Source organism: Rosa chinensis, chromosome 2 (assembly GCF_002994745.2).
Source record: "Rosa chinensis cultivar Old Blush chromosome 2, RchiOBHm-V2, whole genome shotgun sequence".
Classification (NCBI taxonomy): Eukaryota; Viridiplantae; Streptophyta; class Magnoliopsida; order Rosales; family Rosaceae; genus Rosa; species Rosa chinensis.
In genome coordinates this window covers 1,069,369-1,085,060 of record NC_037089.1, presented here as the reverse complement: position 1 = coordinate 1,085,060, position 15,692 = coordinate 1,069,369, and the positions used below count along the sequence as shown (strand labels likewise).

Below are 15,692 nucleotides of genomic sequence, written 5' to 3'. Positions count from 1 at the left end.
ACCAAAAGGAAGAAACGTGAGACCGAAGTCAAGTCTTTCTTTACGTATAAGAGGGGAGCTTCCTAATTAACCACTTAACCTGCTTGTATGGTTGTTCAAACTTGGAACCAGAAAGCGATTAAGTTGCGGTCAGTGCCCCCAAATCCATATCTTAATGATAAAGTCACTATACACGTTGAAGATTAGGTATTTGTTAAACTCCAAGTTTATAACTAATTAATAACGACTATATATCCTACGATGATGACTGATCACACCCCTTAATTTAAAGTTTCTTCATCTTGTCGAGAACTCCTAGACATAAACAAGAATTAGAGACGCAACAGCGACCAACTCCAACAAACAAGTAGTGTTAATTAGTTTAATATCAGGCAGATGAAACCTGGTAAGGGTACGAATCTAACTGGTCAACCATCATGTCTTAATTGGGATTTAAAATCATGTAGCTTAAGTTTCGGTAGTTTTTCTAGTAACGAGATCATTTCCGAAAAAAGGTTGACATAGGGAACACACAATGTGACCATATATATGCAATCCATTTGCCACTTAAATCTCAATAAGTGAACCTATTTTGCAGAATTCGTTACCAGTAACTTGTATAGAATATTCCACAGTACATGTTATATGGCCCTTAAATCTGCTCAAGTAATCTAGCTTCTACCACCCCAACATCCAACTCTTAAATCATGAATGAAGATTTTTAAAATAAAACTCAAATAACAAGCTTTAAAAATTGGAATTAACTCGCATAAAATTCCAAAAAGGCTGCAGGGATATTACAAAATTCCCTTCATTCTACTTACAGCAATAAAAGAAATTGGTGTGGTGTCTATTCAAGAAGTCGCCTACTGAATCCTGAGGGATTGTCATGGTGGAAACTGGATCTGGCTTATCTGTGTTGTGCCAATATAAATAATAAAACCACATTAGTTAAAACTGAGCACATTTGAATAAGAAATATCAGCAGTAACCAATGATGGGCATAAGAAAATAAAAGATTGGGGGCAAGGTACCTCTCGGAGGACAAAATTAGGCCTCGAAGCTCCTATTCTGTCACTTCATAACCCTTTACCTACAGCTTGGATACAAATACAACCTAGCTAATTTACATTACAGTCTTTTCCCAGTTAGAGATGTAAATGAAAACAAAAAGGAAAGAGAAAAAGAAATTTCTGCTCTAATTTGTAGCCAAGACAAGGAACACTTCACATTTCGGAACTGGACCATTTTCATTTGACATTGCTATTATGGATTGGAGTACGCAACACCCGTTCTGACTGATTGGAAGCACCCATCTTGACCTTCTCACTTTCTGCTGCTTTTTTCATTTCAAGTTCACTTTGCTTGCAATTTTCGTCATGGGACTTGATGAACATTCTGACAAAGTTGAGTAAGGTTGAAATAACTGCAGCGTAAATTGAAATGGTTAGAAAGGTAACACATGATTTCAATGAAAGGAGATGTGTATGAACTGCCTCGATTCATGTTGACTTCTCTTTATAGACAAACACAAGAACATAATCAGAAGAGGTTTTTCATGACTCAATAACCACTACAAACATGGCCTGTGGTGTGATCCAAAAGACAAAAGCAGCAGTGCTTACTAGTTCTTTCTGAGTTTGCTTCAAGGGTATGTTAGGTTGACAGGGATAGTCCTTTTGTGGAACTTAAAATGATCAGATAAAGAAAGTGAAAGCATAACAGCGTGAATGGTAGATCACGAGGATCATGTCACATTTTAGTGGATACCTTGTTCAAACGGGCATTTTGCAGGATCTTCTCCAAAATAAAGAATCAATGCATCTACATTTCTACCCTGTAAAACATCCATCCCCATGTAAGAAATACTTTTCTCAACATTGTAAGAGCTTGAAATAGTATGCTTCAGAGCACGACTTACCACGCTAGAATATAGTAAAGCCAAAGATCTCACCTCGGCTTCAGCGGAACGGAGGAACTCCTTTAGGGTCTGAAGGTTGGGAGAAAAACTACAGGTCAGAACCTGAATGATGAGCCATAATCTATACTGTTGATCACTACAGTAGATTCTAATATCATATAGTTTGTCAAAAAGATAAATTATATTAGAGCATGTCAGTCATGGAGGCCAAAACAGGAATAATCTGTTTCATGTGTTTTTTTATTCTTGCTGTGAGTGCAGTGGCTGAATTTGTGCAATCATTTACAAACCAAGAAAGAGGCACTGCAAAATGTACAGCAGTGGATGATCCGGAAAAAAAAAAGTTCTAAGAGATTACACAAGACCAAGCGTCTAAGCCTCTATAACCCTTTTCACATGTAGGTCAATACAACATCTTGACAACATGAATGACTCTGACCAGGTTCACCAAAATTCCAACCCATTATCACTAAAACAACTAAGCTCCGACACCATATTTGAGGCAATTCCAACAATCAGACTCACACAAAGACAGAGGATGGCAACGGCAAATAAGGAATGATGGAAGCTTAAAATGCTGAAACTGATTCAGCCATGGATGTTCAGAACTTGGGCAGGTCCTTTAGCACTAGCATACAAATCAGTTGGATCTTTGGGAAAATAAATACCTTACGGAAATTTTGTGATATAGGACCGTCATTTTCAGAAGTAGATAATTCCTGTACAACTTTCTCCAGTCCTTTACTTACTGCTTGCATTTCCTCTGCCAAAAATTTCAATTGTATCTGTAGTGGATTTTGATTTCAGTCAATGAATACCACAAATATCCTGTAAATTATCATCCGAACACAAAAGGAGTACCTTTGATGCAGGCTCTAAGCTGGATAGGTCCTTTGAGAAATCTAGAACCGCTGGTAGTTGGTCAGCAAGAACCTACAGCTTATCAAATAAAATCAGCATAACAGAGCCATAATGCACGCAATGCATCTTAAGAAGTATAATCAAACAAATTGGATCATCCAAGGAGAGTTCCTTATAACAAGGTTATGCTTATGGAAGCATCAGTCTACAACACATTTCAGTAAATACTAAACATATGTGCCGATTTCTAATAGTACTCAACAAGCATACAATAAGAACATACTAACTGATGCACATGGCCGCGCAAAGACAATTTAGAGGAATAAGTATCAAATTGTACCTTACAAAGATAATGCATGAGAGTCATCTTGTTGTTCCTTGCACGAGTGTCAATGAGTTTAAGAAGACTATCCAATCTAAATCCGATAGCCGCGCCTAATATAATATCAACCATTAGACTCAGTTAGAAGGAATGAAAGTGATACTAAACAGCAGCACCAAATTCTGTTGAATGTGTGACAGTGATATGTACAGTTACACAAAATGCTAATGTAGAAGGTTCTTTCACGTGAACTCATGATTCATGAACAGAATACGAAATGAAATAGACCAATAAGCTGTTTCCCACAGTCTTACCCCGAGCTGTCCCCTGGTTCAAAGCATTTCCTAAGGAAAGAATTGTCTGCATAACTCTTTTCAATTTGCCTGAATTTCTGATCTGATAAGAAGCATAAGGTGTAAGATAGATCGATGAGACATAATATATGCATGATTACCATGAGTGGTTTGAAGGGACAAAAATGAATAACTTGCCTCTTCTACTGCAGAGTTTACAACATTCAGGCTTTTCCTAAGGTCAGAAACCTACATGGTCATAATATGGCACCATAAGTATTACTGTAAACCCCAAACCATATGACTGTTAGCTGATATATTTGTTATTTCACCTGGGAAGAGAATTGTATTTTGAACGAAAAAACTCTGAGCTTAGATTCCACTCGAGGTACTTTCATTAACTCTAACAAGAACTGCCATCAACATTCAAAAATCAATAAGGTAAAGAAGTTCAGATTTGATGATACTTGCTCATACATGTGATTACAATGACAACCCATATCTACAGTTAAATCTAAAAAAGCAGACAAGTTAAATATCAGTAGAATGGATGACCATGTTATATAGTGTTGGATATGAAGTAGTGTGAGCCAAAATCAACAAACTATAGTGCAAGGATATCATCCTACAAACCTGTTCACATTTTCCTAACTTCTCCTTCTCTCCCTTATATCCCTGAACACAAAATATAAAACCAATTATGAAATTGAAAAGAGCGAAGTTCTTCAGCAGCAGTTTGAAGACCTACCTTAAGTAGCTCCATCTCCTCTTTAGTTGGACAAAACTTTATTAAGTTCTCGACCTGGTCAGGATCTAATGCTGTATTTTCCAGGGCAAGCACCGAATTCTGTCAATGTTAGAGAACAAGGCATAGTTAATAGGTTACATTAGAATATATTGATTTGATCTATTTATTGGTTGAAAATTTACGCAGAACAAGTTTATCTACAATTATTAGAGAAGAAAATGTTTGTACAAGTATGATTAAGCTTACCGTTAACTCATGCAAGGGAACCTTCACCTTTGAAAGCATGATTTCACAATTGTACGCCCGTCTGTGGTCAATCTGCATTTAGCAAATAAAATGCTAACTATAGATATGGACTTTCGTCATAGTATAGCACAGCCAAACTGGGCCGAGATTAATCAGAACACTAGGCTACCCCAATCAATAACTGTGACATGAACGATAAATCAGAAAAGAAAAAAAATTCGATAAATATAATCCATTGCCATGTAACAAAATAAACAGAAGTGCATTGACTGATTTAAGCAAGAAAAAAAATTACCAATTGCACTTTGTCAGATTTAGGGGCAACTGGACCTGGTGTAGTTCCTTTCTTGCCCTGATCTGAAGTTGGAACTGCCGCAGCGAAAAGATTCTCAAGCTCTGACATGTCAATCTCTGGAGCCCTATCTCAAGAAAATAATCAAAAGAATGTCAAAGTCAGGATGCAGCAAGAATGATTAGTATCTAGTGTCTACATTATATAGATATCGAGTTTTAGTTCATACTTCGTGTCCTCACTGGATTTTTCGGCCTCAGCCCATAAACTTCCCTGAACTGCTCTTGATAGTTTCAACCAGTGTAATGGCTTCAGTTTCTTTTGATTATCCTTAGAACTTATGGTACGTGATAGACGGCCTTTTGCATTACTGGCGGAACCAACTGGTGGTGGTGGAGGAGTTCCAGGCTTGGAACCTCCTTTAGCAAAGGGTGCCGGAGGAGGGGGGGGGCACTAGGAGAAGAAACAGGGGTACCTCCAGATTTCCCTGAGAGTGGAGGAGGAGGAGGAGGGGGTGCACTAGGTGGTGCTGGTGACACTGGAACTGGAGATGCATTTGCAGTGCTTCCAGCTTGGCCTGAGGGAAGAGGAGGTGGTGGAGGTGGGGAGGTCTAGAACTAGCAGCAAGGTTCTCTTTCAGAGGAGGAGTTGAAGGAGGAGGAGGTAGTGGAGGAGGCTGAGATGATGAAGTAACTTTAGAAACTGGAGAAGAGGAGGGTGGTATCCTCCCAGGGCTAGATGGTTGGGTTTCAGTATCTTTGGAAAGTGCATCTTTGGGCTTTGGAAGTGATGTATGTTGAGGTTGGAGTGGAGGTGATGGAGGAGGAGGAGGAGTTGTAATAGCAGAAGTAGGTTGCAATGGAGAAGCTGGTGGAGGTGTTGGTGGTGCAACTGAAACACTTTGGGCTCCAGAGGAAACTGGGATTGACTTAGAAGGTTGGGGAATAAGTGGCTGAGATGCAGTATAAGTATCTTGAGGTATAGCTTCCTGTTTATTCACAGTGGTATCTTGAGATTTTTTAGGTGAGGCTACACGGCTGAAGATATCTTGAACTTGAATGAATGCTTCCATTGGTGTTAACAAAGGGGGTTGGGGCCTCTGCTGGGACACTGAATCAGATTGGTTAGGTGGCTGCTGTGCAGTATGAATGTCTTCTTTGGCTTCAGGTTTAGTCACAGTGCTATCTGGAGATTGCGTAGTTGAGGGCAATCGGCTAATGATCTCCTGAACTTGAGCAAATGCCTTCATTGGCTCTGACTGAGGAGGTTGTGGCATGTGCTGGCTCACTGAATCACATTGATTGGGTCGCTGAACATCTTGAGGTTTAGCTTCCTGTTTATTGACACTTGTATCTGGTGAGGCCACTGACTGCACCTCCAAGGAGGATAGAATCTTAGAATCGTTTTCCAAATTCAAGGATGTCTTTATATTTGATATGTGTTTAGGAATTGTTTCCTGCATTATATTTTCTTTTCCATCATTCTGGGAAGAGTCAGTATCCAACTTTTCATGGGTGATATTCGATGCACCTAACTGTTGAAGAACATTCAATGCAGCATCTGTTTTGGGATCTAACCAATCAACATAACTAAAGATCTCTTGAACTTGATCAAATGCTTCCATCGGAAGTCCCTCCTTATCCTCAAAGCATGACATACCACCAAGAATAATAGATGAGACAGCATCCATCTCTGAGAAAAGGATCTTCAACAATATGACAGCCAAAAGTTTGTCAGGAGAAAAAAAAAAGTGAGGAAGAAGTAATGCAGAACCAAAAAAGCAGACACACCTCTACTCTAAAGTCCTTCGGAAATTGTTCCTTTACATCCCACAACATGTCTATTTCATCACGGTTGAGCATCAAAATGTTAGACCTAATAAAAGCTGTATTGAACATGACGCGGAACATCATCTGTTCACGTTCCATATCATCATGCAAGCAAATGCATTCAAGCACAACATCACCTTGAATATGGCAATTAATGTCAATTTTAACCAGTTCACATTCTGCCTGCAATGTATTTGAACATTTTAAAGAAAAAAAAAGATTAGAACATATATTAGAAGCGTTTATGTGTGAAATATAAATGGCAGTTAAAAAACAATAAAGGAAACTGAACTTTCCCAGCAGATCAAAGCTAAGAAAATCTGAGAATAAAGATAAGTTTTACTACTCAGTTTCACTAACTAAAACTTCATAAAATCCAAATCACTGAATCTGTCACCCAGGACACACAACAAGGTATCCTCCCTCAAAGTGAAATAAGTTTGGACCAAACAACATACCAAAGAACATTACAGTAAATGATCAGCAACATAAAAAACAGAGTTTGTTTTGAAGATAGGTAGGTAGACATTCAGGACCCCAAAAGCAAAGTACTGAACAGAGCTTTGAACTGAACCATATTTGCCTAACTCTTTTGGAATGTTGGCCAACATGATCATACAAATCTAAATCCCACTTGGGTCAGCAACAACCATCTAACTAGGTAATAAATGATATGCCTCATCAAACACTATGGTGTAAGAAAATAGTGGCAAAAATGAAATGTAACAGAATAATTGAGTACAATCTTACCTGCTTGTAAGCCCGGATGGTTTTGCTTCGTTTTGGAGTCGAGTATAAGACTTTGGAAGTTCGATCAGTAACAAGAAAAGGGTCTTGCCCATATATGCGAAATATAGGACGGCAACCTCCTTGCCCATCAAAATTAGGAATAAATCTAAAAATGACGCAGTCCAAGGTAAGTGCTCGATCCAGAGGAGGCCATTCTAAGGCTACATTCCTCCTCGATACATACTGTAGATACCTAAGTTGAGAAGGAATTGGATTTAAGGCTGATAGCAAATGCAAAAGCTCAAGGGGAGCCTGCCTGTAAACCATGTCCAACGTCCTATGCTCACCAGTATAATGCTTCCTGTAAATCAAGAGTGCAGCCAGCATGAAGGCCAAAACAGGCCAACCTCCACGCTCACAATGCATCAAAAGCACGTTGTTGTGCCCAAGTCCTAACCAGCTTTCACTTGATCTAAGAAAGTGATGGATCAACTCCATCGTCAGGACAGGACAACCTTCAAAGTGCCGAGGGTAATCCATTATGGTCATATCATACTCAGACAAGATGCCGGCCATCTGGCTCTGTGCCATACCATCATGAAAATTGAAGACCAAGAATGAAGCATCAGGTAAGTGCTCTTGTAGTTGACCAACTGCCCCACCTATGTAAACCTTATAGTTTTCCTCCTTCCAAGCATCGGTAGTGAAGCAGCAATCAAAAACTATATGTTGACAAGTACAAGAACGTTAGACTCTAATTATAATCTAAAAGATTACATCACTACAGGTTCTTAAGCACTAGTATCCCGAAAAATTCTAAATCCTCATCGACATTGAACCATTTATGAAAATTTGACACCCCACCAAAACACTGTTGGTTAATTATCTGTTACACCACAATGCAACAGAACAAGGCACAAATTATCCGTCTTAAAACCAACCTGCTTCATGTATTTACTGCACGACAACAAAATTCCAACCTCAGTGTGTCCATTATTTAACTTTCATCAAGCACTATAGAACAAAGAAAGGGATTGAGCTGCACGAAATCTGTTGCGCTAACGCGCATCCGTTTTCTTGCTCATTAGCGTTTTAGTTTTAAACAAGTCAGGTTACAAAACTGAGTAAGACATCAGATCGTTTCAAGTAATGAACAGTTTTCTTGGAATTCATTTCCCCACATTTTGTAAGCTACAAATTAAGCTCAATCAACTCGCGTAGCTCATTTCGCAATCCACTCTCAATCAAGCACACAATGCAGCCATTCCCAAACATTACCATACATTCAAACACAAAAATATTCAACTACAATCATCATTTCCCTATAAGAAACCGAAATCAGTCACAAATCTACAAGACTAAGAACACGCACCGTATACTCGCTCACAGATCTCGAATAGTCCATCCGGCGGTTTGCGATAGAACAATTTGCGCAACAACGCCATTTCTGCTCTTCAAATTCCAGAGCTCACAATCAAAATCACCTTATTTCTCTTCCGCACCTGAAATTTCCGATACGAAAATCACATGCATGCAGGTATACATAAACATATAATCATACATAAACACACTCAAATCATGCAAATGATTGTCACACTCAAAATTGTAACGTCGAAATTCATCAAGAATTGGCAGAGACAGAGACGAATTCTTACAGGTTTGGAGTGATGACAAATATTTCCGATTGCTCTGTTTGGTGTGTATGGCTCTGGCCTCTGGCTAGGTTTGCTTTTCTGGTTTGGTCTGTGAATTGGAATGAGATTGAGGAAGGAGAAGAGTGATGATGGATTTGATTTTTGTCTGTCACACTTTTTTTTTTTGCTTTCTGTTTGGTGCTCTGCTTTCTTCAGCAATCTGCAGCTGGAGATTTCACCGACCCCTTGGGCTCCGTCAGCTTTCAGATGACGTGGATGCCGCCGGAAGTCGACATCTGTTTCGGCGTCCCCAGCCCAACGTGCCTCTTTTTCTTTTTCTTTTGTGTTTTATTTCTTCCTTTATCCAGTTTTCCTTTTGACATTTTGTAGGTTTATATTTTCTGAATATTTCAAAAAGCATGTAATATAAATTGAGCCAAAATTATAGTCCCTTTACAACTTCCTCGTGATTCATGAACCAAGTGATAGGCACGTCATTTCGGGGCCCCAAAGTATATAAAATTTTGCCGAGAATTAAAAGTGGTTTTAGTATATGATTATAATCATTACATGATCTAAATTAATATAATGGTTAGTTTAACCGTGGTCGGGCAGGCTACTGAGGATAACGGGTGAGTATGAAATTTTGCGGACACACTTACCTCCTTCTTTTGATCCTCACTGCACTATCATTATAGAGATCGAGGTCGAACTAAGATTTACTCTTTATAATTCATGAATCGTTAATCATATATTGACATGAAAAACACACACTAATCCTTGCAATGCCTCTTGATATATGGATTTCACGATCTCATGTCAAGCACTAATGCACTATCCTCTTGAGTTAAATACACAAGGATACAACTACTAATTTTCTTTCATAAACAAGAAGAAGTTCCAAGAACCCGATTCGGGAATTCAACATCTGAGCAAGCAAGACTAACAAGTCCAAAGGGCTGAAATTTGTAATACATAATTTCTTATGAACAGGGCCAATCAGAAAATCCTTATGTGATTAAATTTCAATTTCCAACTAGATTCATTCAAAAATCCAACTTTTAGTCCCCTACAAATCCTAATAAAATGCCCCAACCCATTCACGGATCTTGAATTGAGAATGAACCATCGGCCCACTCTCACTTTGGCCCAATGACTATGAATTTAAACAAACCCTTTGCTTCATATAATACTAGCTACTACCCCCGCGCGATGCTGCGGGTTTGAATTTTTCCCCAATTTTTGTAGGGTATATTAACCAACATTTGTTCAAAAAATGATCATTCTAACCGAAGTTCCTACACTCTAATTGCAAAGGTAGTTAGCTATTAACAAAATAAGCTGCATTTATACTTCAAACCAGTTACTTTACATGAGATTGTCAAAGGTATCATCCTTTGGTTCGACTGTTGATGAGAAGCTCGTTTGGTCCTGATTCTGGTGTGCTGCCATTAAAAAATGGGGCAGTCAGATAAGAGAAGGTTGAATGGAGCTGCAAATTCTGTTCAAATGATAATCCAATGCACAACCATGAAAGCAACAACTATGAAGCTGATAACAATTATGCAAGCAAACCGATAACTACAAAGCTGACAGGAATTTAGTCTAAAACCAATTCACCGGAGCATTTCAAAACAAAAACTCAGTATGAGAAGAAAAATAAAGACACAAATAGATGAGCAATCCAAAACAAACTCAGACCCATATCCCTGTTCTTCTTTCTATATTACCTGCTATCAACTGATGTCCTGTCTTCTACGTTTGAAGCCTCTTCTCCAACACCGATTCCTCCTCTTCTGCTTTCACAATTTCTCTCTATCTCTACACCTCTTGTCAAATAAATCCAGATCGATCACTCCTTTTTTCCTTTCACAGTCTGTCTCTGTCTCTGCACTTGAAACAAATAGAATCTCTCAAAAGTGGCAACACAGCAACCTTGACTTCATGGGTTCAGATCCTTGACAAACGCTCCAAGTATCGTCATATATTCAAGCGACCTGTATTTTAAAGAAATGCATGTAGATTAGAGTTCTGAACATACCGCGCTGATAAATCCTCCTAAAATATACCATACAATAGCAACCATTAGAAAAAGGAGTACGTTTTGTATTATTAATGCCAAAGTTTACAAATCTATAGACAACTTCTATTTGCATAGGATGCATGGTGTAGGAAGGTTCTGGGAAGTCATGTAAAATGTACCTTAATAGTTTTTGCATCAGAAAAAATTTCAAAACTCAAAACTTTAATCTGCAATCTGCATAAGCATCCTCTGTATTTCTCAAAGTCTTCCTATTTCTGTCTCGGTCATGACATTGGAAGTGGGAGACCTGCAAACACAGATGATGAATATGATGAAATTAATCCATGATTTTGTCCCATTGGAAATGATGTTGTTAGTACCAAGGTAAACATAACTCAATCTTCTCTATAATTACCTTAGTATATCTTAATTTACCTTTTCATGATGTGACTGTATGCTATCCACCAATACTGAAATTCACAGAGGGATTTTGAACTGATTGATACATATGGCGAATGATGTCTGGAATAGAGAGGCAAGAACAAATAAAGTTACTCTTGCACCAAACCACCAATACTGCCAAGCTAATCCAACATTCAGTATCATCCTAAAACTCGCTCTAACTCGAGCTCATCAAGAGCTTGCATAGCAGCTCAATGAATCTCATTCACCAATCTCCATGGCATTAAATGAAAATCCAAGGGATGCAAAAATTGCAACCAAAGTGGTCAGACAAAATCTGTCATGTAAGGCAGAATCCAGAAGTTTTATTCTACTTCACTTTTGAAATTGAAATTGCAAGACTGTAGCAAAAGCAATCTTAGTCATTAATCAAGGAATACATTCATATCAGAGAGAATCAAAACTTCCCTGCTTTCTTTCATCCAAAACCTTCACAAAATCGATAAGAATATAAATCACAATTAAATTCAGTACAACCAAATCTAAATAACAAAGAACTAAGTTGAAAAAAAATTACCCCAGGAACACTTTCAGCCGCTTCAAAAAAGCTTTCCCTATCTGAAACAACATCAACACTGACAGTGAGTATAAAATCCTAACAAATTTGGAGATCAAATCCAAAAGTACTAAATATTAAATGTGAATAAAATCAAACTAAAAACTTATGGTTTCAGAGTTTTCCAAAAAACCATGAACTTAAGCATTTACTAAACAATAAAAAAGATAAAATTCATGTTTGTTGACAAACATATGAATTTGTAGTAAAAGATGAAGTTCTATCATATTGTTAATAAAAGAGCCTAGATAGAATCAAAGGTACATGCAACTAAACAAAATATTATACATGACATTGCATAAAAGGGATTATGATCTAAGTGGCCAAAATTTCATCGAAAATTAATGTAGCTTTGTGTGATTTGCTGGTTATTGCAATAGCAAACCAAAACGCTTGCATAGCTACAGCTTAGTTAATATCCCTGTGTTCTTTTTTTTTGGTCTTATGCAGCTGTTACTTATGTTCGGATCTTATAAGTTCTTGTTTCCTTTGTTAATAAACAGAAACACATGAGAAGCTCCCAACTAATAATCATCATTAGATTAGCCACAAAAGATTGGAAATATAATTTGATAATGTATATGAACTAAAGGAATGTAGAGCAGTCGAAATAAGGAAAGAAAAAAAACTGTCAAAAGAGAAAAGCATAGGAAATTAACAAAAAAAAAATATTGTACAGAACATTAGACTAAACATCAAATTAAAGGAAAAGAAGGGGCCACTAAATGCCCATTCAGTTGAATTTGAGTAATATGAAGTGATAAATAACCAATTAAAGAGATATGAACTACTTACCATTCCAAGTTAAAAACATCATGGCAAGAGCTGCTACTGTACACAATCATGCACCTGATAATGATGCTTCTGTCAAATCTCTTGCAATTTTTCTGCACATAGGGCAAGCTATAGTATATATATTTTTTAAAGTATCAAGGAGAAGTCAAATTTTACAGAAGTTTATCCCAGGTTTATTTATATATCTAACTTTATCTTCTGTTTTCAAATAGACACACCAAACCTCATATCACTATGTAGATACCTCAAAAAAAGAATCAGAACAGTCCCTCTGCGATTGATTCTACCAAAGCGGTCTCTGAAGACTCGTCACACTTGTTGTATCTTGCAATAGTTTGTTTCATACTGTAAAAAGTTGGAACAGACATATAAAATGACTGAAAAAATTATTTAGCTTCTTGGTTTTATAATGTATAAATTCATAAAGAGAGAGCTACTTTGTGTGTCAGAATGAAGAAACTGACAATAAATGTATAACTGAGTGATAGAAAATGTAAAGACCAAAATATAATTACAGGTATAAGGGGGTATAGAAATGAGGGGTATGTAGCTGGCCTCCATCACATTAACCATTCAGGATGCTCAGTTCACTAATACTATTGTTTCTGACTGTCATCTAAGCTTGTTATTCTCCATTAGTCACTTGATATACTCTCTGAATTTTTTTTTTTTTTTAAATGTCTACATATGGTCATTACATTCCTATCACTTTGCATACAAAAGTAACTGTGAATGACCTGAGGTAAAATATAGTCACCATTCTAATGTGATTTTGGTATCTATATTCAAGCGCATCCTATTGTACATGTTGTATTAGAATGAATTCAGTTGGATCAAGTTTGTTTCTTGACATTCATAACCAATATGAAAAAAATGGCAGAAAAATAAAGGAAGAAATCAGAATTTCAATCAAAAGCTCAACACTTAAGACAAAATTTCAAAACAGAAACTAATTTATTTAAAGACAGCAAAATCTAAACCAGGAATACGTGTAGATCATTGCTAAGGAATCAGAACTGTAATAGTACATGACATAATTCACAATTAATCAAGATGCAAGATCGCACATAAAGGATGATACCTTGAAAGCAGACTGAATAGATGAGCAATACAATTGATATTGCTACTGATAAACGGTATCTGCTGATCAGCTGCCAAACAAAAATAACTACTTTGGTTATAGTTAACGTCGTGAAACACAGCTTGCATCATGTTTTAGACATTGGTCCAAATAGCGATAAACATAGGAAGAAATTTTAGTGACTTTATTAAACAATAAACATAAACACTTTTCCGCTCGATTTTGACTGGAACTGATAGCGGAGAATTGAAAATAAATTGAAATCATATAGCGATTACAGTAGGCATTTGTTAGACAGAACGATGATACGAAATACGACGCCTACTGAGATTTTCCTAATCTTGATTTTGACTGGAAGCCTGTTGTCTGTTAACAGGAACTCTAGATAGCGATGGAGGCTTCTCCAATGCGATAGATTCAAACGTTAACAGCAGAAGAACAAAACCCAGATAAAAAAAAATCTCAAACCTTGGGATTCAACAGTGAACCAAACAATCACAAACAACCCAACAAATCTTTCACGAAAAAAGACTCATCAAACCTACTTGAGTCCCTGGTTTTGATGCTTACTGCAATAGCAGAGCCCAATTCCTAAATCAATCACATATACACTGATTTGAAGAAATCAGGTAAAGAGTTCACAGTGAGGAGAGCGAGAAAAGAGGACTGCAGGAACCAAATAGAAATTCGCAGATCAAAAGTAAGGAATGATTTGCGGGAGCAACAAATCCACTCTCTCAATCTTGGTTATATGGCTAAAGAAGAAAGAAGAAACCGGCGCAAGTCAATTCTTTGGCTGTAGAAGAAAGAAGAAACCTCCTAAAGCATATGGTATATCCAAGTTGGTTTTGGATTTCTATGCGAGGAGACCGAGAGAAATTTGTTGATTCGAGTGAGAGCAAGAGCGATTTGGAATTCTAAACAAACCTCCAGAAGCACCAAGGCATCTTCCCATACGTAAAGACGCATATGCCCAGCCAACATCGTCTCAGCAATCAGTACAAACCTGAAATTATAACAGCAAACCAAGGGCAAAAAAGTCAATTCCTGTAAAAAGACCCATATGCCCAGGATGACATCATCTCAAACAGCACTCACTCCTGTAATATAACAGAAAAGCAGGGACGAAAACGTCTTCTCCACCCCTTGATGAACAGTAGTAACAGTGAACTCATCTTTCAATATATGTATAATTCTTGTAATCATAATTTACAAAGGCTGCTCCTTAGGTTAACAAGAGAAACCAAACTTGTCTACTTTCACCTATAATTGGTCTAGTATTTTTTTTTTCTTTTCTTTCGGGAGTGAGGTAATAAGTCATCTTGGTTACTTTAACAAGTTAGTACCACACCCACTCAATCAGTCTTCGTACCCAAGTCTATGAGAGTATCTCAACAAAATCAAACTAATCAGGAGCGGACCTATTATCAGGCCCGACAGGGTCCGGACCCCGAACCTTTTTCACTTGGCATTTTTAATTACGCTTAAGCTTTATAATGAAAACATCAAAATTTGAGTTTGCTGAGTAAATCTGATGCCCCGACGCAGCTCTTTGACAACTCACATGAAAGAACTGATAAAAATAGTAGTGTTATTTGATTGATTGACCATAGGAGTTGTAGACCCCGTGAAATTCCGAACGTCATTTTTGGAAGGGATAATTTTTTGCGACCTTTGTTTGGCCAAAAACTTTTGGAAATAGTTTGGGCTTGGGCCCAAGGCCCAAGGATAGGATAGCATAAGGTTAGAGTCCAAAATTTACTTTGGACTCCCAGCAGACAGGTATGCTAGTGAACCTAGCCAAATAAGTTATTTGATCTTTAACCCGAACATCTCTCTTGATCCAGTAAGGTTCTTGTGGTTCATAATAGCATTCTTGCGTAACTTTGAAATCTACTTGTGTGTGCGTTTACGATTTCTT

General features: G+C 37.5%; 1 protein-coding gene and 1 long non-coding RNA gene across 5 annotated transcripts; both read right to left on the bottom strand.

Moving 5' to 3' along the window:
• Nucleotides 1-172: 172 nt before the first annotated feature.
• On the bottom strand, nucleotides 173-9,181 carry LOC112183472 (formin-like protein 13). The gene is given in 21 exon segments (XM_024321850.2): nucleotides 173-893; nucleotides 1,014-1,405; nucleotides 1,750-1,816; nucleotides 1,901-1,969; nucleotides 2,569-2,685; nucleotides 2,762-2,833; nucleotides 3,102-3,196; nucleotides 3,398-3,479; nucleotides 3,575-3,625; nucleotides 3,709-3,789; nucleotides 4,010-4,051; nucleotides 4,125-4,223; nucleotides 4,371-4,442; nucleotides 4,666-4,789; nucleotides 4,892-5,109; nucleotides 5,112-5,269; nucleotides 5,272-6,367; nucleotides 6,453-6,674; nucleotides 7,242-7,942; nucleotides 8,593-8,722; nucleotides 8,876-9,181. Coding segments are annotated over 19 exon segments (3,615 nt in total). The 5' UTR covers nucleotides 8,666-8,722; nucleotides 8,876-9,181; the 3' UTR covers nucleotides 173-893; nucleotides 1,014-1,229.
• A 1,712-nt stretch (nucleotides 9,182-10,893) lies between these two features.
• LOC112189612 lies at nucleotides 10,894-13,992 on the bottom strand. 4 transcript variants are annotated; one of them, XR_002931998.2, is made up of 6 exons: nucleotides 13,772-13,992; nucleotides 12,935-13,035; nucleotides 12,691-12,798; nucleotides 11,857-11,897; nucleotides 11,313-11,768; nucleotides 10,894-11,184 (listed from the first exon to the last, which is right to left on the bottom strand). It is a non-coding gene; the product is annotated as an uncharacterized LOC112189612 (long non-coding RNA). The 4 variants fall into 4 exon arrangements; XR_005806780.1 differs by lacking the exon at nucleotides 13,772-13,992 and having other exon boundaries at nucleotides 10,895-11,184; nucleotides 12,935-13,652; XR_005806781.1 differs by lacking the exon at nucleotides 13,772-13,992 and having other exon boundaries at nucleotides 10,896-11,184; nucleotides 12,691-12,782; nucleotides 12,935-13,652.
• Between the last annotated feature and the right edge of the window lie 1,700 nt (nucleotides 13,993-15,692).